Source organism: Tenrec ecaudatus, chromosome 16 (genome assembly GCF_050624435.1).
Source record: "Tenrec ecaudatus isolate mTenEca1 chromosome 16, mTenEca1.hap1, whole genome shotgun sequence".
Classification (NCBI taxonomy): domain Eukaryota; kingdom Metazoa; phylum Chordata; class Mammalia; order Afrosoricida; family Tenrecidae; genus Tenrec; species Tenrec ecaudatus.
In genome coordinates this window covers 91,643,589-91,668,453 of record NC_134545.1, presented here as the reverse complement: position 1 = coordinate 91,668,453, position 24,865 = coordinate 91,643,589, and the positions used below count along the sequence as shown (strand labels likewise).

General features: G+C 45.1%; 1 protein-coding gene across 4 annotated transcripts in view; it reads left to right on the top strand.

The window, feature by feature from the left end:
- The window catches only part of SORCS1 (sortilin related VPS10 domain containing receptor 1), a 630,965-nt gene that overhangs the window by 228,326 nt on the left and 377,774 nt on the right, over positions 1-24,865 (top strand). For all 4 annotated transcript variants that reach the window (XM_075534299.1, XM_075534300.1, XM_075534302.1 and 1 more), the window contains exon 2: positions 3,713-3,780. In XM_075534299.1, the coding sequence (XP_075390414.1) occupies positions 3,713-3,780 (68 nt within the window). The remainder of the gene's footprint in view (positions 1-3,712; positions 3,781-24,865) is intronic.

The window sequence follows — 24,865 nt, the reverse complement described above, 5'->3', positions numbered from 1 at the left end:
TTGGCTCAGAACTAGGAAGGGAACCCCTTCCCTCACTCCTTCATGGATGCTGTACAAACCCTTGCACCGTTTCTGGATTATTTTAGGACAATAGGTGGTTGGTGATTGGGTAGCAACATTCTCTACCTAAGAATGACACAGAATAGAGTTCTGTCCAGAGGCTTTATGAGCAATAGGTGTGGATAGGAGGAGCCACAGCAGAAAAGCAGGGCTGATGTCAGTGGGGACAACAGAGACCAGACTTTAAAGGCGTACAGGAAATGCCACTTTGTGAAAACAAACTACCATCTACCATGGTCAGTGCTGACTCACAGCGCCCCTGTTGGACAGGGTAGAATATCCCCTGTGGGTTTCCCAGAATGGAACTCTTTACAGGACCAGAATGCCTCCTAAACAATGGGATGCTGGGATCCTATTCCAATGGAGGCAGTGATGCTGAGCCATAAAAAGGTGCATCATAGATTGCCAAAGAAAACACCCCAAGAATAAGAGAAGACTCTAAATCATCACTATATGACCATAGCTTATGATAATGAATGTTGATACTATGCAATGTTACTGTATAAGTGTACTGGGTCATTTTGATATTTATAAAACAAGATGGAGAAGATACCGAGACACTGATGGCTATCCCCTTCTCTGTGTGCATGTGCATATGTATCGATTCTTCACACCGGCCTTGTTCTCATTGATGGGTTTTATAACGAAACATTAGCAACTGGAACTCATTTAAATCTGGACATGAACATTTTTTCCTGTACAATGGAAACCACAATGCCCATCTACACAAGTGTACCCTTCCTATGTCTAATTTCACTGCCTAAAGTTTCACTGATATTATTTTAAGTTTGCAAGTCACACAAAGGAATAATTACCAGGACTAAAATAGGCAAATCCCCCCCCCCCTCACACACACACTGTTCCAGGTACAAATAGAGGTTCCCAGGTGCTGGGGCTGCGTTTTGGTTGTGGCCAGCGCCTTTCACAGGTGTTGAGTCCTTCCGATAGCAGTGTTAGTTCGTGCACAGAAGAAAAGCCAGCCAGCATTTTCAGGCTCACATAGTGAAGACTCGCTGTCCTGGCGTGGGTGGGAACTAATAGAGGTAGGCTGTGAAGGGGAGGAAAAGGAGAAGAGGAGACATCGAGATCTGAAATAATTGATTGAAAACCCACCTAAAGGTTTGCAGCCCTCCCTGCTCCCATTCCGAAACAGAAAGACTAACCAGATTGATGCCAGCCGGTATACGTTGACGTGCCATCGAGACGCTGGTTCTGGTGCAGTATTGATCAAGTGCCTGAGTATATCACTGGTATTTTCGTTTTGACTAGCCCAACAAGCAGCAGCAAGAAGCAGGTTCCCCCTGCTCGGCGCCCCCCCACCCTCCCTGCCTGCCCCAGGAATTGCTTCAACAACATCCGCACTGCCTGCGGCTCCACGCCATTACACGCAGGGTGAGAGGTTCCCTTCTCCGCAGCGCCTCTGAATTCCGTCGTCAGATGAATGGGGGACACGGCCTGTGACCAGCTGAACTTCATTATTTAGTTTACTGCCGTATTGTATCAGGAGAGCAACTACCTAGAAATGCTTTATGCCCACATCCCCATTTTCTTGGTGGGGGATTTATTGGCCTATTCGGCAAAACCGTACCCAGGTGAAGCGGCCCCATCCGTCTGTGTCTTCCAACAAACAGCACCCCGCTGCCTCTGATCAGTGTTCCTGGGAGGACGGTGATTGAAATTTAGCACGTGGAGCAACTTAATTGGCACACGGACCCGCTAAGCATATGCCCCCACCGCAGGCCCACCATCTGATGTGTCCGCGGGGGGCTCGGCACCTCGCACGTGCTCACGTTTCGCTACTGAAGCACGATTTGAGCTGCACCTTGGAGGAAAGGAAGCTTGTGCTGTGGTTTCGGAGGGGGGCGACCTTTGAGGAGAGGACCTCAGGGATCAGTGTGACTTCCCCACCCTGGCTCTCCATTTCCAAGAACTTGGAACAGAGCCCGGTGTGCTGGCTGGGAAGGCAGGGCTCAGAAGCTGCACATGGATACGGGCACTTCAGTCCATCAAGTCCTGGGGTGGCAGGAAAGGTTCACTGGCTCCATTACCCTGGAGTTCAAGAATCGATCCTTCTGTGCTTGCTCACTGTGGCTGGAAGTGATCCTGGGCCTTCAGAGAGAAGAGCCGGACATGGCTGTCAACAGTTTTTGGTGGCGGTTGCTGAATTGGCAGGCACAGGGCTACGTGTTCTTGGTTAGGACTGTCGTACTAGAAAGTGGACGGACACATCAGGCAAGTGGAGTATTGCATGGTGCGTCAGTGGTCAAGAGAACGCTGCTGTCTCCTAAGCCCACGACCGGTGGTCTTTGGGGACATCAAGGGGAGCCTTGGGCTGCAGTGGGTTTGGAAAGGGTCGTTCAACTCTCAGTCAACTTCATCTTTGATGACTGCATTGGTCTGCAACTGGACCACAGATTCCTGGACCTGGTATTATAATTCTTGACATCTGGCCTCAGACAAAATCTTGAGCTTTTAATGAAGGCTTTGGTTTTTCTGCAGATGAAGTTGAAACTGTGGCCTTGAAAGTCTGAGGAGGGATTGCCTTGAAGCTAAGCACATGGGAGGCACTTGTCCCTGCCCAGGATCTGGTTTGACTTGCTGATTTCTAAATTGGAATTCCCATAGAGCACCTCCAAATTCTAAAAGCTTCAGGATTCTGTGACACCTAGGTTGAAACCTGCTAGACTCATGTGGCTCGCTCACCCTTTGTGGCTTCTGTCCCGTGGCCTTTTTAGACACTGAGAAAACAACCCTGGAAAACTCTGTGCATGGAGTCAATCCTGACTCACTGAGACTCTGTACATCGCAGTGTGGAACTGCCCTGTGGGTTGCGGTAAAGCTTCCCTAGAGTAGAAAGCCTCGCTTTCTCCCACAGAGTGGCTGGTGCTTTCGAACTAGTGACCTTTCTGTCAGCAAGCCAGCCTGTAACCACTACAACGCCAAGGGGGAAAAAAAAAAAAGGTCAAACCTAGCCCATAGAGGAGTTGGGAAGGAACTACCATTTAAGAACTCCTTGCTAATTAAAAGGTAATTTTTATTTATTACTGAATGCCTCACAGCCACCTTTAGAGGGAGAGCGGCATTATCGATCACCTTTAATTGATGGATATGCATCCCTTCAGAGAAGTTAAGTAACCTGCCCTTTGTGGTCCAGCTGTAAGTGATGAGGCTGGCAACTGCATCACTTCATTTTTGTACCCAATGTTCTACTCGGGGCTGCCTTAACTGTTGCCCTTGAATTGATTCCAACTCATAGTACTCGTATAGGACTGGGTAGAACTGCCTCACGGTGCTTCCAAGGCTGTAACCTTGACATGTACCGGCTGCTACATCCCACGAAGCAGTTGGTGAGTTCAGACTACCTACCTTTCAGGTGTCACCGGCCTCCTTTCTGACTGTTCTGGGGGGCGGGTTGCAGATCTGAGAGCCTTCCCCAGAGGGGAAAGGGTGGGAAGTGGGAAAGGCCTGAGGGATTTGGAGGAAAGCACAGGCCAACCCTCTCCCTCCAGTGAAGCAAGGCTGGAACAATCCGTTCAATTATGTTAAGCACCTATTAGCGATTTCCTAAACCCTCCCTTGGGCTCTGTCAGTTCTAAGCGACTGTAATTGTTTGAGACTAACCGTGATGTATTTTTTTCCCTTCTGCCTTCAGGTGATTCTCATCTTGACCAAGCTCTATGACTATAACCTGGGGAGCATCACCGAGAGCTCGCTTTGGAGGTAGGTAGATGCTTTGAGCTAATGCTCACAGACTGACTCTTGCTCTAATGAGCCGCTCTACCCTCTCAGGTGGCTGGTTGAAGGTCCCTCCTTCTTCCCGGGCTGGCTCCACGTTGCCCTCAGAAATGCATCTCCCAAGAGTAACACTTCCCTTCCTTACAGACTGCTGCTCCAGAGCCCTTTTAAACGTGCTTGACTGCTAACTGCAGAGAGTCCTAGAAAATAATGATGGCAACATATGTATAAAAATATGCTTGATCCAATTGATGTGTCGATTGTTTCAAGAGCCCCAATACAATGATCTTAAAAAAATAAATAAACATTGCTTGGCTACTCCCTGAAAGATTGCTGGTTCAAATCCTCCAGGTGTTGCTTGGAAGAAATTTTATTCCCTTAGAGTCACAGCCTGGAAGCCCTGGTGGGCCATGCTGCCTGTCTCAGGGGCTCTTGGAGTTGGACTGGCCCTGAAGGCAGTGGGTTTGGTTTATGGTGCACTCAGGCTGTTCCCTGCATAGGAGGTGGCCATCATGATTCCTGCTAAACCTGGGAGAGGATTGGAACAGAAAGAAAGGAGAGACCTCAATATAGGGAATAGACACCCCACCCTAGGTGTGAAGAACACAGACAGGCTCCCAGTGCAGTGATCTTCCCTTTGTTCCTTGTGTGGTTCTGTGTTCTCAATCACAGCATGCAGGTGTGAGCTCACACACACCTGCAGGTGATCTTCTCTGGGCCCCACCCTGGATTGTCATATACAGATAATTTAATAAAACCCTTTCAAAGGAATAAGTACACATCCTTTAGGGACAAAGCCACTCACTGAATATGGGCGCAGAATATGAAGGGGTCCTCAAAAAATTTGTGTAAAATTCTTTGATCTTTAAATTCTATTGTTACAGACACCCTGGCACCTTAAGGGCCTGAATCCAGGAAGGTGGGAGCAACTGGGGGTATTTTCTGTGGTCATTGGTCAGATGGCAAGTCTGGACACTTTCCTGACTGCTCCATGGGCTTGTGGTGATGATGGCTACAGAGACTCCATGATACATCCAAGCCCCAACACACACACTCCCACAGGGAGCCCATCCTGAAGGAAAATGCACATAGACATCACAGAGTGCTCTGGAAACTGCCAGTGGGGGTCCGGGATATAAGATCAGTGGGGGGTTTCCTCACTCATCAGTTGGTGTGCCCTACCTGGACTGACAGTAACCCTATGCCTGAGGCCTGAGCTCTAGTGAGAAGTGCTGATCTAGTGAGACTGGGAAGTCAGTGTTCACCCCTAGTAAGTTCATCTGCGGCGGTTCTCTTTGGGAGCAGTGGGGTGCATCACAGGTTGACCTAGGAACTGTGTTTGCAGCACCAGCCCATATTGGGGAATGCAGTTCTCATGGATGCTGACAGCCATGAGTTGATCAGACATCCCAGTGGAAGTTACAGTACCCCTACGTCTGGTTGGTGAAATTGTTTTTCACATAACGTCGCTTTTCTGCCACCCGACACCGTGCGTGCACATGATACCTGAATAAATTGTCTTGTGTTTTGGGAGCCCACAGAAAAGGACTGACCCTGTTGTTTTATTTGCTGCCAGGCATTTAGATGGTCTGTTGCCTTCCTTCACTGAGAGGTCAATTATGCAGGTCTGTCCCAAGGAAATTATAACTAAATCAAAGTGTGGGATTTGTGTAGGAGCCTTTAGAAAGTGCAGTTCTTTAGTGCCTGACGCCTCCTGTATTATTTAAAAGCAGAATCCCTTCAATTAGAAACTCCGTGACTCTGAGTAAGCGCATGCTTCCTTAGTAGATTTCTCTAATTTATGTACACATGAGATGAAAATAAATTGTAAGAATTCATTTTCACCCATGAAATAGAATCTGCACAGTGTAACTGTTCAAGCATTTGGTTTGGTCTCCGTGGGATCGAGGGCTTCAGCAGACCGCAGTCTCTCTCTAGGAGGCTGGATGGTGGAGGAGCGGTCATCCTGGGAACTTATCCCTCGGTTTCTCTCATGGGCATTATGCAGATGCTTCAGGGTGAAGAATGCCGCTTTCTGATCTTGTGGGGCCGGGAGTGAGGGAGGGTATCATTTAATGAAATAAAAACGGAGTCACCTGTCCTTACTTTTCATTCAGCCTTCCTGGTGGCACAGTGGTTATATGTTGGGCAAGGTGGGCAGTTCGAAACCACTAGCCACTCTAAGGAGGAAGATGGAGCTTTCTCCTCCTGTAAGCAGTTTCAGTGTCAGAAACTCACGGGGGCAGTTCTACCCTGTCCTATAGGGTTGCTATGAGTTGATAGCGACTAGATGGCAGTGAGCTTGGTTTTCTGTTTGGGATCTTTTGAAAGGTGCAGTCTCCAGAGGCTGAAAGTTGGGAAGGTCCAATACCAATGACTTGATGACCTTTCCATTTCCAGGTCAGTTTCATAGGTGGAGGGCAAAATGCCATTTCTGTTGGATTTGTTAACCCATTTTCCCTCTATGTAGTTCCCATTCAATGGCGAGCACTGTACTAGATACACAAGGATTGGATATTAATCAGCCCCACCGGTGGAGTCAGACAAGCAGGTGCCTGTGCTTCAGTCTGTATGTGTCATGATAGTGATATTGTAGGGAGCTGTGGGACACCTGGTCCAGGCGGCATCAGGCAAAGGATGGGCTGATCTGCTATCCCCTGCTTTTATTGAGGGCAGTGATTATATATATGCAATGGCTTTAAAAGTCTCCTGACACAATGGACTGAAAAGATAGTGGAATTTCCCTCCAGTGTGTTTGAAGCTGTCTCATCTATGGAGTACTGCCCCTGTGCTTTGCTAAGGCTGCATGCTTTGAGCTCTTAGGGGTGCCCAGGCTTCAAACTTAGGGACACTCCCGAAGGGTCTTTCACAGAGGAGGAGGACAGGCTGGGTGTGTGGAGGTGGTTAGAACAGTACACCTCTCCATTGTAGGCCATTAACTACAGCTCTAGTCGCAGAAGATTAGACCAGCCACGGTGAGCTCCTGTTCTTCTGTCCCTTCTTGTATTTTCTTCTACATTCACCCATCTACACCAAAAGCTGGGGGGCTCATTTGGGGTCCAGGCTGTGTTTTAGACCTCCTCATAGCACCATCGTGCCGGACACAACACTTACTGCCCAGACGATGCTCAGTAAATTGCTGTTGTAGACAAATCCATGAATCCTATAGCTTTATCTCCACTGTCTGGTCTTCGATGAATACTTTTCTTCCCCCTTTCCTCATTTCACATAGATGTATTGATTAACTCTGTTCCCTAGAGTCAACTGGTACAGAGAAGGGAAGGTGAGTGGGTACGTTGCATATAGATTCTGTCTTCAAGGTGATCAGCAGCAGCATGGGGACAAAGGTCTATAGACAGTTAATGCAAGAGAGGAAAGTACAGGCAAGTGACCTGCCTCGTGTTATTATGTGGATAAGGTACTTACGCGTCCACCTAGGGCTATCAGGTCCCAGAAGAAGAGAAATCCAATGTATGTAGACAAACCATCATAGAGCCATAAGTGTTGTAATAAAGGTGAGGGATCCATGTCGCTTCTTTGCGTTGCTCAGATGCATATTTTCTCTTCTTGAGTGGACTTGAAGCCCTGAAACGCAGCGCCTCGCTGTTGAAAATCAGTGGTGGTGATGATAGCCATGGTGGTACAGTAAACGCTAGCCTTTATTAAGCCCTCACTTTGCATCAGTTTTCAAGCTGAGTGTTAGGCGTGCATTAGTGCATGCCATCCATTAATTCATCTTTTACAGAGTGTCCAAAGACTCACATCTGGCAAGTCATAGCACATGGGCTCGCAGCTGTTAGTTAACACTGCATATACTGCCCACCTACCTTCCACAGTCCCTCCTGCCTTCTGATGACGTTTTCTGTCCACAACCAGACTAATATTTCATGTAGGTAAGTATGTCCAAGATTGTAGAAATGCACACACGGAGGGTTTGTCCAAAAGTATTGCTGCAAAATCTTAGACATCTTTATTACACAGAAGTGACAAAATGTGAAGTGATTGTTTCTCCACATAGCCTCCATCTAGGTTTATCCACTGCTGAAAGTGGTGTTCCCATCTCTCCATCCCTTCGCCAATGGATGTGGCACTCTTAGATTTATACCACATTCACTGGGCAGTTCTCACATCCCTGAGGGCTCAGGTCGTGTCTCCTTTAAATACCCTTCGAGCTTGGGGAACAAGCAGAAGGCTGAAGGGGCACAATGAGGGCGATAGGGTAGATGGAGTCAGATTGCCCAATGAAATTCTCTCAGGAGACGCTGTGCTTCTCTCAGAGAATGAGCAGGTCCCTTGTCCTGAGGGAAAACATTTCCTGATGCCACTTTCCTGGCATTTTCCTCACCAATTTATTGTTTTTAGTTTTTTAAAGCTTCTTCCTAATGAACTCTTATTATCGTATGCTCTTCAGAAACATTTATGAAAATTGCCCCACTGAACTCTCCCAAATCCAGTCATCATAATCTCCTGAGCTGATCGTGAAGTCTTGAACTTATCTGTGAGGTCTTCCGCCCTCCCTTAAAATATGTGCTCCGTGTGAACCCTGTGAGGCGGCTTCATGTGAGGGAGGATCTATGTAACTGTGGTGTGTTGCAGGTGTGCGCGTGAGTTTGGTTAGACACCTGATATTAGCTCTCACCTCGAGGATGCGCCCCCATGACAAAGAGTCTGTTGTTTCACAAGGGACCCTCGCACGGTCTTAGTGTGATACTGAGAGATCTCATCCACAGCCATCCACTCCGGAAACGTGTTTCAACACACTTAGTTTAGAACCACACGTGACCTGGGACCCTAGTATAATACTGTTTTTCCCTGATCAGAGAGAGAGAGAGAGAGAGAGAGAGCCATTCAGCATCTTTCTGATTCGTCTGCTCTTCTACAGGATAATACTGCACATCAGGAAAACAGTGTTTTGCACCAGTTCCTTTAAGTTGAACCTCCTGCTGAGAATTTGCATTTCTACCCTGGATATACTGAATTTCCATAGATAAGAATAGAATTTATAAGAATCCATGGGGCGCTACAAAAATCTCCTTATTAAATTGTAGGTTCTGATCAGCATGTGATGGGGCTCTAAAAACTTTGCAGAGAATTCCACTGTCTTTGAATTTCATTTTTCCAGGGTCTTTTTGAAGCCTTCTTCAAAATACCAGTTTTCAGTAGGGAGTCAAACTGGGAGGAACTGGTTTGAAACCCTTTGGAAAAATGACTTCATAACTCACAAACAAGCAACATGCCCTTTACAATAAAGCCCTGTTCCTTGTCAGCCTTTACCAGCTGGAGAGTTTACAAAGGGGCAGTAGACTTGACTTTGGGGTATTCACGTAGGGGGAGGCTGAGAGACAGGTGACCTTGCCATAATGTCCCAGGACTTTCAACCTTGAGAGATCAATAAGCCCTGGCTGATGAAGAGGGATGCTGCTAAACTAATGAGCCTTTGCTCCCAGTTGGTCTTGTCATTGATTACACCTTAATCCTAGAGCAGGTTGTTGATTTTGTTTTGTTTTGTGGGGATATTTGCCTGGGAGAGTCAAACTGAGAGGGAAAGGGAGATAATCTAATGCAGAACAATTAAGGGTAACTCAGAATCTTCTCCAATTTATAGTGTGTGAGCTCTGGGACTTGACAGAGCTGGCTCGTTTGACTTCATTGAAAGTTGAATTTTTAAACCTTAAATGTTGAAATATGTAAACTGTAAACATCTAGAACAGTCGTTCTCAACCTTCCTAATGCCGCAAACCTTTCATACAGTTCCTCATGTTATGGTGACCGTCCCCAACCATAAAATTATTTTTGTTGCTACTTCATCACTGTCATTTTGCTACTGTGATGGATGGGGCGACCCTGTGAAAGGGTCATTTCATTCGACCCCCAAAGGCATCGTGACCCACAGGTTGAGAACTGCTGATCTACAGAGAATATTTCTTTCTTCCCTCCTTGACAAGGTCGTCAGAGCTCTTCCAAAGAGTCTTGGCAGTTCTTGTAGGAAGGCCCTAGGCAGTTCTTGAGGGAACTAGATGCGTATTCTCTTTCAGTGACACATGACCCGTTGGACTCTCTTGTCTTAGCTCTTCACTAACAGGACGGACTTCTCAGATTCATGGTCGCACTTTCAGATCCACATACAAAAGGACGACCCAAACCTCTGACTACCATATATACTCATGTATAAGCCAAGTTTTCCAGCACATTTTAAATGCAGTCTTTGTGGTATAACTGGGTGCCTCAGCTGATATGTGTGTTGGCTTTCACTCGAGTATATATGGTATATCTCCAAAATGCTTCCATGGTGGGAACGATAGAGTATGTGGTTAGGGCTGATCTTTGAACAGGTGTGATTCCTTGCTGGGCACCTGCATTTCCAACCCAACAAAGTTCTCATAGGACAGCCCTTGTTACTCCTGAGGATTGAGCAAGTCCATTGCCATGAAGGGGAGTCAAAGAAAATTCTGGGCACAATTTGCCTATCCTTTTCAAACAATTTTCTTTTCGGTTTTCTTAAAACTTGTTCATAGGATGTCTCTGTGATCATCCTTTCTAGATGGAAAAATATCTCTCAAGAGGACCCTTTGGAAATCTAAAGTCAGTCACTATAACCTGAGCTGACTTCTCTGCTTCAGTCTTACTGGCCCAGCTTATTCCGTAGATGGAAGTTATTTTCAGTGGACCTTCCTCTCTGGATCATAGTGGTAAATCCAAGACTCATGCCGAGCTTAAACTCATTCCATAAAATTATCTTCCTTAGCTTTAATCTTGCCGAAAAGATTGATAGGAGGATTAGCTCTTGGAGCTACCTGATTTGTGTGTGTGTGTGTGCAATTCTTTTGGTACCTATCAATCAGAACATTTTCTGAGCTCAAGATGTTGGCTTATAACTGAACATATGGAACGATGTGAGAGCCCAACGTCAGTAGTTATTACACCGGTAATTCTCTGGTCTTGCACGACCAGTCTCTGGACTGCAGCCACAGTTTCTTCACTCATTGGGTCTGATAGTCTCTCATGGCTCATCTTTGAGATACTCCGATCTTCCTTAAAAAGATTGATATGTCTAAAAACTGGTGTTTGTGGGAAAGTCTTCCTAAACTTGTAAAGCTTCAATGGTTTGAGAAGATGTCCACTTAAGTTTTGTTAAAATGTTGTTATACTCTTGACCTCCGAAGAATTTCTTCCCCCCTCATGGCACAGAGTATTCCTTTATTGAAAGCACCCTACGGAAATTAAGGCTGAGAGCACGTGTCTGAAGTCAACCATTGATTGCAGAGCCACGTGTAAACATATTTCATTTTGAATAAAAAATGATGTTTGAACTGGCTCCTTAACAACAAGATATCTTTCCCTTACCATCATACCTCATTAAATAGCTGCATGTGTAATTAACACGCATCTATCCCTTGTGGCATCGTGGTTGCATGTTGGACTGCTAAGAGCAGTTTGAAACCCCCAGCTCCTCCGCAGCTTTCTACTCCAGCTGAGTTGTAGTCTTGGAACCTGACAAAGGCAATTCTGCCTTGGCCTGGAGGTTCACTATGATTCCTACTTGATTTGATGGCAGTGAGTGATATGTGTCAGGAACTGGATTTTTATTCTCATCCCAACCCTGTAAAGTTCCATTGTTAGATGCCTCCCAGTCAGTTCTGACCCATAGCTATCCTGTGCACAGCAGAACCAAATCCTGCCCCGGCCGAAGCCAGTCTCGCAATCATTCCTGTGCTTGACCTCGTGCAGCCGCCGTGTCAACCCATCTTGTCAAAGAGCTTCATTTTTTTTCTCTGACCCTTTATTTTACTAAGCATGAGGTCCTTTTACAAAGACTAGCCCCACCTGCTAACATTTCCAAAGCATGCAAGACAAAGGTTTGTCACCCTTGCTTCTAAGGAGAATTCTGTCTGTGCTTCTTCCAACACAGATTCCTTAGTTCTGTGGGCAATATATGGTATACTAAACACTATTCTCCAGCGTCGTAATTCAAAGACATCAATTCTTCTGTCTTCCTTATTCATTGTCTAGCTTTCACATGCCTCTGAGGAGGCTGAGGTCAGGAATACCTTAGTCTTCAAAGTGACATCTTTGCCTTTTCCCACTTTAAAGAGATCTTTTGCAGCAGGTATCTCTAATGTAACATAGTTTAGATCTCTTGGCTGCTGCTTCCATAGACATTGATCAAGGGTCCAAGTGAAATGCCATTCTTGACGATTGGAGTCACATCTTTGATGTTGCTTATTGGTTCAGCTGTGAAGATTTTTGTTTTCATTATTTTGAGGTGTAATTCATATCGAACGCTCTGGGCTCTGACTGTCATTAGTACAAGTGCATTGAGTCCTCTTTGCTTTGGGCAAGCACGGTGGTGCCACCTGCATCACGCTGGTTGTTAATGAGCCTTTCTCCAAGCTTGATGCCACATCCTTCTACACGCAATGCGGATTTTTAGTTTATTTGCTCCGAGTAACAATTGAATTAATATAGTGAAACACCTCTGACACCTAACATCTCCTGATTTTAAACGAAACTATTTCCCCTGCTTTTTAAAAGAATAGCTCTTCTGTTATACACAGATTCTAGATGTGTGTAATTAAGTGTTCTGTATTTCCCAATCTTGTCAATGTTATTCTAAATTTGTCATTATTCACATAATCTAATACCTTTACATGGCCAATAAAGCACAGATAAACACCTTATGGTATTCTCTGCTTTCAGCCAAGACCCATCTTCAATCAGCAATGATATCCCTCCTTCCTTTTCTTCTTCTGAATCCAGTTTGAATATTTGACAGTTCCTGGTCAATACATTCCTGTAGCCATTTTTTATTTATCTTCAAAAACATTTCACGTACCTGTGCTCACATAACAAGTATATTGTTCATCATTTCTGTATTCTGTTTTGTCACCTTTGTTTAGAATGGGCACAAAACAGATATCTTCCAGTCACTTGGCCAGGCGGCTCTCTTCCAAATTTCTTAGCATAGATTAGCGAGTACCTCCAGTGATGGACCCATTGGTTGGGACATTGCAGTTGACCTTCACTAAATTCCTGAGTCATGTTTTGCACGCGAGCCTACATTGCAGCTCCGAGTTCTTCTTCCAGTTCCACCAGTTCTTGATCATACCCTAGCTCCTGCAATAGTTGAATGCTGACCAATTCAGTGACGTGTATTTTTCCTCTCTTTTTTGATACTCCCTGTGTCATTTATTATTTTTCCCACAGAATTCTTCCTTGATGTCTAGTGAAGTATTTCTTCAGTTCTCTTAGCTCAATAAATACAAACCTTGTTTCCCTTTGCTTTCCTAACCCCAGGTCTTCGCACATTTTATTCAATAAAGTGCCTTCTTCAGTCACTATTTGAAATCTTCTCGGTTACTTTGCTTCAGCTCCTTTATGTTCAGGAGCACATAATAGAGTTTCATTTCTTGTTTTTCTTCTTCAGAGTTTCTTTTGCCATCTATTGTGGTCTTGTTTTCCTCCTTGTCTTTTAAAATGGTCTGTTAGTATCTTCATGTATGAGGCTTATTACCATTCCATGATTTCTCTACTTGTGGTCATTAGTGTTTAATGCATCCAATCGATTCCTGAGGTAATGTCTACATTTAGGTGGTATGTTAGTCCAGGTTGACTAGAGAAACAAATCCAGGGACAATCATATGGATGTAAGAGAGAGATTTATATAAAAGAGCAATTGAATATTGAGAAAACATCCCAGTCCAGTCCAGATTAAGTCCATAAATCAGATATTAGCCCATATGTCAGATACCAGTCTAAAAATCCTCTTCAGATTCATGCAACACATGCAATGATGCTGAATGTAGGAAGAAAGATCACAGGCCAGTGGGTGGAAAGTCTTGTGGATCCAGTGGTGGTGGAAGCATCTCAGCACTAGCGTGGGTCTCCATGTGGCTCCTTTGGTTCCATCAGCATACTCCATCTGGCTTGTCAGCAGGAAGACAAGCAGAGAGAGCGTGTCCTGCCTCCAGGGCGGAAGAGAAGAAGTTCCGGAATCCTCATGAGAAGGCCATGCTCTGATTGGTAGGCTAGACTCCACCCCTATGCACAAGCTGACAGGAGATTATGTAGCTGCCACAGGTAGGACCTACTCGAGGTGGTATTTTTCTCTTCGTAAAAATATTTTAAGATTCTTGAACTTTCACTTGAGCAATGTATGGTCTCTTCTGCAGTTGGTCTCTTGTTCTGACTGCTGTAAAGGAGCGGCTCCTTTGTCTCTTTCTACAAATGGGGTGAGTTTGTTTCCTCTCTCTATTTTATTTGGTGAGGTGCATGTAAACAGTCTTCGTTTGTGTTGTTGAAGGGTATTTGCCATGAATAAGTTACTGGTTTTGCAAAATGTTAATCATTGAATCTTGGTTATTATTTGGTCTCTGGTGTTGTTTTTATCTGTAGAGCCATGTCTTGTCAAGGCTCCCCAACTTCCTCATCCATTCACCGGTAATCATCACTACATCTTGGTTTCATATTTGATCAGGTTCAGGCTACAGACGTTGGTAAAAAAAAAATTCCCATTTCCTCACCTTTAACATTCGTGATCAGTATGTAAATTTGTATGATAGTCTTTTCAGGTCTTCCTTGTAGGTATGCGGATACGATCCCATCACTGATAGCATTGCCTTTCCAGATCAATCGATCACGGAATGTTCTTTCTGCAATCAAAGCGATGCCATTCTTCTTTTTGTCATATTCGGCACATGATTATCCGATACACAAATGGCTGATATCAGCCCATTTCAGCTCACTTACACCAAGGATATCAATATTTATGCTTGCGCTCTTCTTTATGTTCGTTTGAGGATGTCCAAGTTTTCTAAAATGCCTACTTTGTACGTTCCGTGTTCTGGTTAGTATTGGATAATAATCTATAGCTGTTTCCTTTAAAATAATGCTACACCAGCAAATGGAGGTCCTGAAAGCTTTACTTCATCCTGAAGCCAGAAGATTTACCTAATGATGACGAGGCCGCTCTTGCCCCACTGCATTTTATGTGTCCTCCACCCTGAAGGGCACGCCGTGTGATGTGTGTCAGGCAGTGGGGCACTGTTATCCATAAGGCTGTCAGTGGCCCAGTCTTGTCCAGAAATGGATTGCCAGGTCTTTCATGCTCAAACCTGTCTACCATTGATGGCCCTGCTGGTGTTTGGAATGCGGTAGCACAGATTCCAGCTTCATAACAACACACAAGTACCACAACACCACAGACTAGGGGTCACCCTAAGAAGCTAAAGCACTACCAAATGTGCTTTATAGACGAGCCATTGGAGGTTTAGATAAACCCAACACTCCACTCAATAGTCTTGCAACCAGTCTAGCACCTTCGTGTGGTCTCTCTCAGCTTAGGCGGCAGCAGCTTTCCAGTCCATTTCAGATGGGCCTTTATTCAATTTCACTAATTTGTAGTACAACGTAACAATCACTTCAATAAACATTTTTGTTAACATGCCCTTACACTGTAAAAGTTTTGTCTCTATAAAGTACGATAGAATCATAAAGATGATAGTGCTCTGTGGAAAATATACGTGTTTCTGTTAGTACATACCTGAGATTACTTTCCAAGCAGGTTGTAACAATTCATACCCACATGCTGTCACTCAGCGGATTGTGCTTTCCCTTAGTCTCTCACCCCACTGACCGACTGCAGAGATTATGTAATCAGCAGCAGTGTCAGTGATACCAGTGCGTCTTGACCTCAGTGCGTTATAGTGAGCGTTTCCATAATTCCTGCTCATAGGAATACCGGCCGTCCTTTCATGGGCATTGACCTCAGGCACTAGTGTATCCTCAGGGAACAATAAAGGAGCCCCACTAGTGCAATAGTTACATGTGAGACTGTTTATCAAAACATCGACTGTTTCCTACTTGTGGTGCAAGACACATTTCCCTCGTGCTCTCTGTCTGCTTGGGGCAGCCAGGCTGAGTAGAGGAATACAGTAATCACTGTCAGAGAAGCAGGGAGAGAAGTCAAGGTTCCGTGAAAGGACTCATTGGGACAAAACCAAAGTGTTGGACGATAATTTTCCTACACCTGTTGTTAATTTAAAGCTGAGACGTTAACCTATTCAGGTGAAAAAACTAAAAGATAATTCTTTAAACCAGTGGTTCTCAATCTTCCTAATGCCGTGACCTTTCATACAAATTTCCTCATGTTGTGGTGACCCCCCAACCCGAAAATTATTTCCATTGCTATTCCATCACTGTCATTTTGCTACTGTCATGAATCGGGCGACTTCGGTGAAAGGGTTGTTTGACCCTCAAAGGGGTCATGACCCACAAGATGAGAACCGCTACTTTTAACCTTTCTAGCAGCTCAGTGGGAGAAGAGATCTTAGCAGCCTACTTCTGTGGAGCTTGCAGCCTAAGAAACCCTATGGAGCAGATTGTCTGTGATGTGGGACCTCTGGAGTCGATGCAAGGTTCCCAGTCTGTCAGCAACCATTGCATTTGGCATTCGTACCCTGATGGTGTTATGCCTGCTTGTCTTATGTCACTGGTTGTGTGCATATGAATTTAGTTCAGTTCGACCAATAGCTACTGCTGTTTTTGGCACCACCAATTTAATTCCCACTCCTAGCAACCCAGCGTGGCAGAGTAGAGCCCCCTCCCAATCGAGTTCTCCAGGCTCGGCTTCACAGGAGGCATGCACTGCACTAGGTGGACACTGGAGATAAAGCTACAGACAAGAGTTTGTCCCTTCCCTCTAGAAATTGAAACTCGAGTGAAGGGCAGCCGATATGTGGACGTGGTACACACAGGGTAACATTATGCTCAAGTTGTTGTTGCCATTCAAAGCTGGAAAGTCACACACCGTGATCAGGTCTTAGCATTATTTTCTCAGCACCTACAATAGAGCTCGACACATAATAAGATTCATTTAATGTTGTTTCCATGGAAGCACTGGATTAGTAATGGCAGGGTCTTTCAAAGCCATGCCTGTGACTTATGCTTGTTTAAGTCTTCCTTTTTTTTTTAAGGCAATGCTTTCTGTGTAGGAGATTATATTTTAAATAATGTGGTACATGAACTTGTAAATTACCAACATGGGGTTTTCAAAAAGGCATGAAAAACCCAGATCTTCCAGTCAGAGAATCTGGTGATGCCCGGAGAGCTCTGAGCTTGCTGGTCAGCCCACTGCGCTCACTTTTAACAAAATAGTCTCATGTGCTCACACGGGGCTTTCTATACAAGGACCTCGGTGCTCTCTGGCCTGTAAATCCTAAGGACTCCTGAAATCTCTGTGGGCCTCCTCTCAGATTGCCCCTTGTGCGCATCATGCTCCTTGATGATTGAGGATCCCCCTCTTAGTAATCAACTGGATGCACAGAAAAGCAAAGCTTGTCCTTTTGGGCCTGCCAACTTAACACTAAAGTAAGGCATCATGGACAGAGAATTTTACCAGAGAAGCGGTTAGTGTTGCCCAATAAAGCTTGGAGACCCATTCAGGAAATATTTAGATTGTTATTTCCCATTTTACTACATTGTTCTTGAAGACCACCTGGTTCCAGCTTACGCTTACATGATGTAGGTCATCCCCACACAGGTCCTTGATAGGAGGCCGGTCCTTCATCATTCCTTAGGGGAGTGTCTGGCCCACTTGGTCCTGTAGTTCAGGGACTGGCAACCTGGCTTGAGAGCCACAGGTGGCTCTTTCAGTACATGCATGTGGTTCTGAAGTGAAATGGAAACATTTTAAAGGGTATTATTATTCCGATAATGGTGATTTCGTTTGTTTGTAAATATGCATGAATGATTCTGGAATAGTTTTTATCTTTTTGTGAGGGACAGGATTGGTTCTTCCATCTCAAAAGTTTGCCGACCCGTGCTCTAGTCTGCCCTGGACAGTGAGAGTTCCATACTCTTAAGGTGCAGAGCTGTGTAATGTAACCAAAGAAGAAAGTGGAGAGATATCTAGAACTCAGTACTCACCCTCCTGGAACTTTTCATCTTCTTCAGTTATTCAGGGTCTAGCTCCTCCTCACTCTTCAGGTTTCAGCCTGAGTATCACCGCGTGCATGGTTCCAAGGGTATCATGATGTGTACACCCAGTACTTGCTCCATTCTACCGCACCACCTTATTTCACTTGTAGCTCATGTTATCGTCTGTAATGGTTTTATGACTCGTCTGACTCTACCACTAAAACCAAATTCTCAGAGCACAGATACTTTGCCTGGCTTACTTTCCTTCCATCTCAGGTATCGAAGGCAGTGCCTAACCCAGGCAAGCCAGTGAGATTTTCCCAGGTAACCGAATGCATATGGAACGATGTGCTCGTCAGCACAGTAAATGCTCTGAACCCAGGTATGAACACAGTCTGATCTTTGCCCCCGAGGAGTTCACTTTGCAGTGGGAGAGATTACGGAAACGTGTCAAGTTCCCTCTAAGGGGGACTGCACAGTGCATTCAGAAAGGCCTTGGAATGGTTCCTGGAGGGGAGGGGAGCTACCTGAGCTGACTCATGAAGGAGTAGGAATTAGGCCACTAAAGGAAGCTAGTGATCTCCTTAGCAAATGTGTCCGGTTAAGTGGTGGTAGCAGCGTGGCATGGTGAGGACAGTACACTCGATTGGAGCCTGTGGTGTGGCGGAGTTTGGGGAGATGATTTTGCGAAGTAGGAACAGGCTGATTCATATTCTTCAGTGTAATCTGGAATTCTAGGGGAAGTAAGGAGGTCTGGAAAAGTTATCTGGGGCATGGGAAAGACTTGATGACATGTGTGTTTGAGGGGGAAATGATCCTGGTGCATCTGTTAAGAATTAATTCTGGAAAAATATAAAATCAGGGGCCATGGGAGGAGCAGAAAGCAGTAAATTGAGAGCCGGAAAGGGGTTCAATTCTGTTTCTTTTTTCACAGTGATAAGGGGTGGAATGTGATACGTGGTGACATCATTAAATCTTATCAAGTAAAAATCAACAGGACCAGCTGGATGCAGGCGAGGTAGGAGAGATACATATACTTAGGATGACTGTCCACCTTTTTGACTTGGACTGTCCAGTGAATGGCGAGGTGACTCACCAAGAGAAGGAAATGGGCATGAGGAGAGGTTACAGTAAGGCGTGTGGATGAGGTGAAAGAGCATAGGAGTTTGTTTTCTAATATATTGAAGTTTGGCAGATTTAGAAAACACAAGTGGAAATAATCACTGGGTTGTGATAGGAAAAGGCTTGGAATCCAGCCAGAAGGACAGGTGTGAAGTATTTGGAAGCATCAGAATAAGCCATGGAAGCTGTGATGGTAGGACCCTAGAGAGACTATATTAGCAAAAAAAAGTAAAATCAAAAGACAAAAGACTGGTTTCTAGTTAAGCAAGAAGGGAAGTCTCAGAAGGCCCTGAAGAATTGACAGAAGAAAACTAGGTGGCCACGGGGACAAGTGAGAAGAACATTGAAAACCACTGAATGGTCCTCAAATTGCCCAGCGCAGACCTCATTGCCTTGGTGGAGGGGTTGCTGGGAGAGACTAGAGGAGACTGAAAATGTGAGGTAGGATCACAAGTAGCACAGTAGTTAGGACTGGACGGCGAACCAAAAAGGCCGGTGGTTGAAGCCCGGCAGCTGCTGAGAGGGAGTAAAATGTGACGGTCTACTTCCATAGGGATTATATGTAACCTTGGGAAGCATTGGAGGCAAGTCTGTCGTCTTATAAAGGGTTGTTATGAGTCCGAATCCACTCTGCATCGATGCCTTTGGGTTGGAGATTTTGCGTGCATCCTCTCTGCTACTGTCTCCTGAGCACCAATGACTATTGCGTGAGACACGAAGAAATGGGAGAAGGATATGGAGAGACTCGTATGCTTCATGGGAGATATTCTTTTGTGTAAAGAGGTTATAAACTAAAGAAACATTTCTCTCTCTAAAGTGAGAGCAAACCTGACCATTTTCTGGAGGAGAAATCTTCCGTAGAAGATTAAAAATGTAGCAAATTTAAATGAGATTAAAATGCAAAGGGAATTAGGTGATAGGGAGGGAATTAATTTCAGAGCTTAGATGGGGGGGAAAAATTCCAGCCATTGTCTAGATCAGGGTGGGGGTGAGGGGGTGGGCCGATCACGCATCTTAGGTTTCACAGAGCAGGGAGGCCAGAGTGGGGGACAGTACAGCCCTTGTCCAGACACTGGGGGTGGAAGGCACGCCCTGCTGTGCTGCTGGGTGCATGTTGAGCAGGAAACCATGGGCTTGAGAAGAGACTTGATTTCCGCAGTCAGAGCTTCCAGGAGATTGGTGGCAGTGTGATCCAGGGCTCCTTGGCATCTGCTCTTGGTGGTGCTTCAGATGGAGTTATGGACACAGACTGGGCTATCATAACTCCTTCTACAGCGAGGCGTGTCTAACACCCAGGGCAGGCAAAGAGGCTGAGGGGGTTGAGGGGACTGAAGTGGTGGATGAGGGAGCTCAGCGTTCAAGTTCAATAGAGAAGAGAATGGAAGCGGCAGGGTAGAGGGGATGAAAAGAAACAGTAGGTCCCCAGATCCAAGCATGTTGAGAAGCCAAAAGAACACTTTGGAAATAATATCCAGGGCAGTGTGACTTTCTATAATATTAACATTAGAACACATCTAGGCCCCAGGGGACTCTCTGAAAGGGAGAGGTAGCGATAGAGCAGGTAAAGTTAATCAGAAAGCCTCCAATTAAAGCTCTCATGAAGAAAGCCACTTGGCTCTCTAGGAGACCTTGCCAGTTCTCTGAAAGCACGTGGAACAGCAGCTGCCAGGCCTCCAGTTCCTGGAGCATTAGTGACTGACAGCTGCCGCTGCATGGTTGCAGGTGGCCTTCTTAAACCCCCACACCAAAGGCTCATATCTTAAACAAAGCTGATAATAGCTATGTTACTTTGGCCAAGAGAGGGAGACAAGTCCCAAGGTCACAACCAAGTGTCTTTGGATAATTTATTTTTTTAAGTTTACTTTCCAGTCATCATTTATTTTTCACTGAAGGCCATGCCAAAAAAAAAAGGGGGGTGGGTGGGTGGAGTGGGGAGGTTTCTTTTTCATTGAAAAATAATTTGCTTTCTTGGAGGTTAATTATCTGGAGTCCCACTTGACCCTGTCTTAGACTTTGCCTGTGTCCTACCGAATGGGTACTCGTATTCCTTGGCTTTATTCACTCCACTTATTAGAACACTCAGTACAGGACATGTATTCCATGTTCCAGCCGTGGTGAGTTACTAATCATTGATCGCTCCTGCCAAAACAGCGTGCGCTCTTGGAAGGCCCTTCGTGGGCACAACAGGTCAGCCCTGGGGCTCAGGTGTCGGGCTGCCTGGGCATGAATCCAGAAGCTGATTGCTTTCTAGCAGTGGGCCTCCAGGAAGGTCTCTCTGCTACATTTCCTTACCAAGAAAAGGGTTTATAATCGCATTTATCTGATAGCATGATGGGGACACACCCACCAAACCCAGAAATACAGATTACGCATTATAAAACAAAATTCTTGGGTTTTGTATTTCTGTTGTTTGTTTGTTTGTTTGTTTGTTTGTTTTTGCCCAAAATACCTTTTCCCCTTTCTTTGACTTCCCTAGAAAATAAGAAGGATAGCCAATGATACTGATCATATTATGTCGTAGACAGGTCTGTGAGGGCTTTACAGCTATTAAGTAAATTAACCCCCACAGCCCTGTGAGGTAGATGCTATGTAAGACCCATTTTACAGGGGAGGAAAACGCGTGTCAGGCACAGTGTCATCTGAAGTGTAAGTGGGAGGGAGGGGGTCTTCATTCTGATCCCAGAAACCAGACTTTTAATCTCACAGGGACCATCTCGTCGGCGATCCCTTCTCTCATCCGTCTTTCCCCAGCCAGACGGAATCACTGCTTGTCTACTTTTCATGGTGTGCATTTATTTTTTAACATCATTTTTGAATGAATTATTCATACTTGGTGTGCCTTTATCACCCAGACTGAGAGCCATGTGAAGATGTTACATCATTCACTTTTTTATCCCCCGTCCCCAGCTTCGTTCCGTACTAATACAGATCTCAGTTCAAAAGGGAAACAAAACAAAACTGTGGGGAAAGGAGACTGAACAAAGCCCCAAACAATTGTTATCTGTAGATGTAATTAATTAACCTCAAGCTTACCTCCGTGCTATATATCACAGGTAATCAAAGATTAATGGGAGGTGCTCTGTTCCAATGTCAGCTCTTCTAATTTATTGTCTTTGCTCATGAAGGCAGTGACAAATACTAATTTCCTTTCAGCCTATAGATCAGCACTGCTATTGTAACATATTTATGACAATGTTGCTCTGAGTTCTGGAAGCAGGCACGTCCTGTGATTGTCCCCAACTCGACGACTTAGTTCCAAAGGGAACTGGTGTGCTCGGAAGAGATATTCCTCAGCACGGCTTGCTTTCTTTCTCTGCTGGGATGTATTAGCAAGGTCGTCACCTTTCGCTTATTGGCATCAAACAATCCATGATTGCAGAGGATGATGGCTTCTTAGCTCGCAGAGCAGGAGATGCAGTCAGTTCGTGACAGGCACTGCCATCCCCACCCCCTTCGCAAAAAAAAATGTACATGTATTTCTGACAGTATTTCTGGGCACCGAGGCTTAAAAAAGCTTCTGGAAAGGAACTTATCTTTGAATGTCATCTCTCCTTTTCCATGAGAACATTGGGTTTGGCCAATGTGAGTTGAGCGTTAAGTCTTGGAACTGGGAAGAAGGAACGGTGCCTTGATGCAAATCCACCTTCCCCACTAACCCAGATAAATGGGAAAACTCATTCTCATCTGTGAAACACAGGGCTTTTGAAGTAATTGTGGACTTGCATTAGCTACGAGGACAGGTGGAGCAATTGGTTCTTTGGGGGGCAAGGAAAGGATTTTACTGGAAACCTATGGTTGGCCCTAGAACTTGATAATTAACAGGATGTCAAGTTTCTTGCTTAGTTTGCAATTCTTTCCCAACTTTCTAGATTATCTTATTTTTGTCGTTTGCCTTCTCATTGGAGATCTCTCACATCTTACCTGCAGTGATGTCAGAATGTCAACTATCCACTTCTCTCATCTTACATGGGCTATTTCCTATGGGGGGGGGCAGCATGCAGTCCCACATACTTGGCTCTTCTAAATGCTCCATGTGGGTGTTAGAGCACAGAGACTGTTTTGTCTCCTGCCTGGTGGTGGCGCCTGGAGCAGACTTGGCAGTCTCCCCCCCCCCCCCCCCCCTTTGCTTTGCTGGTATCAAGTGCTTTTGTGACTGCTCCACTTTGGAGAGGAGGCTGGCCCCTGAGCCCTGCCTCTTGGCAACTCTCCAAGGGTTATAGGCGGATATTCTGAGGTGATGCTGAGCAGACATAGAAACATCTAGTATCTGTTTATGCCTGCCACTTCCTTGGGGTTATTTTTGCAGTTTCTGCAGAATTCAAAGTCTTACTCAAAATGGTGACAAGTTCCATATTCACGGGGCAGTCCAAGCCCATGATACAATCACCAGGAAGCATTGGGAATGGTGAGGACAGTAGGGAAGTCAGCTGCTGTCTGGAAGACAGACAAGAGGGACCAGCTGAGCATGGCTGCTTCCCTTAATAGTCGTGATTAGCTCAGATTCACTAGCCAGCCTGGCAGCCTCGGGTCCATCAATTTGCCAGCTCTACTCTTGGAGAATAATTCATCTGTGCACCTCATCCTTTCCAGACCTTTCTGTAGGATAGCTTCAGACTGAAAACTGGCCATTTCTCTTATTCCAAGGGCACATTGCCCTAGGGCAAAGGGAAAGGTGAGGTCCCAAGCTAGTTAATAATGTCAAACACTAAGCTGATGAAGTAAACATTAAGCCTCTGATATTGGCCTTGCAAACTAGGAAGACATGGGACCTGTATATTTGGTTCTTGTCTCTCCACTTCCTGAGTTTGCGCTTTTTACCAAGACTCCCAAGATCCATCCAGTCCCTACTCCTGTTGGAAATAATGTTGACATGCCTTTCCTCGTGGATATATTGTTTGTCTGGAAGATAGATTTGATATGATCACTATCAATCCTTGATAGGTACTATCCCCTACAGTCCTCATTTTTATCACCTCTTAAATGGGTCTGTGGATACTGTTGGTGAGAACACACATGTAACTAATGTAAGATCAGATTTAATTACTATTATATTTTAACTGAAGGTAGAAAGTAGAAGCACTGTGGTCACATAGAAATGGGAGGACATAGCTCTGTAAAGATAAAGTGCATTCCTTTATCTGAATATCTACTACCTTAAAGATATATTGAAGCAAATGGGGGTCAAGAACTCAGATAGTCAATTTTGTCTTCAGCGGTTTACTTGTTAAATTCCCATGAGTTTACCCTACCCCTCTGCTCTGCCACGTGTGGATTCCTCTTTCCCTTTACCGGAGTTCATACCTGCAACCTCTTTAGTGAATTGTTGGATCTTCTCTCCCCATTCTCCCTCCCCTCAAACCCCCACTGTTGGTATCTTCTGATGTTCCTTCTGGTATGAAAGACTTTGCTGTGGGAATCCCCCACCCCCCATCTTCTCCTTATGACAGTGACCTCCTACAGTATTTGTCCAGTTGTAACTGATGAATTTCACTCAACATAATGTTCCCCAGGAGTGTCTCACAGGCTTTAGCATTGTGGTTAACATATTTTTTTCACAAAATATTTCATTTTATAGATACTGAGTCTATTCATAATTCATCTGAAACATCTCAGAGAGGCACATGGCTGAAATCAAGGTACTGGCCATGCCGCAGTTCTCATCTGGTAGTCAAAGTCCTTTTCCAAGTATATTTGAATTTTGACCAAATTCAGTGTCATCTGGTTGTCAGTCAACATAATTTATTTTTAAAGGACCTTTACGTTGATGTTCATTGATAGTTGATTGGAGAGAGATCATAAAAACCCAAACCAAACTGACTGCTCTTTAAGTGATTCCTAGTCTACCTATAGGACAGGGTAGAGCTGCCCAGGCGAGTTTCTGAGACTGCAAATCTTCACTGAGGCCAAAGCATTGTCTGCCTCCTGGGGAGCAGATGGTGGGCCTGAACAGCAGACCGACATATAACCCACCACACCTCCAGAGCTCCTGGGGAGGGAGCGAGAGGCTGGGGTGGATGTATTCTAATTTTATCTG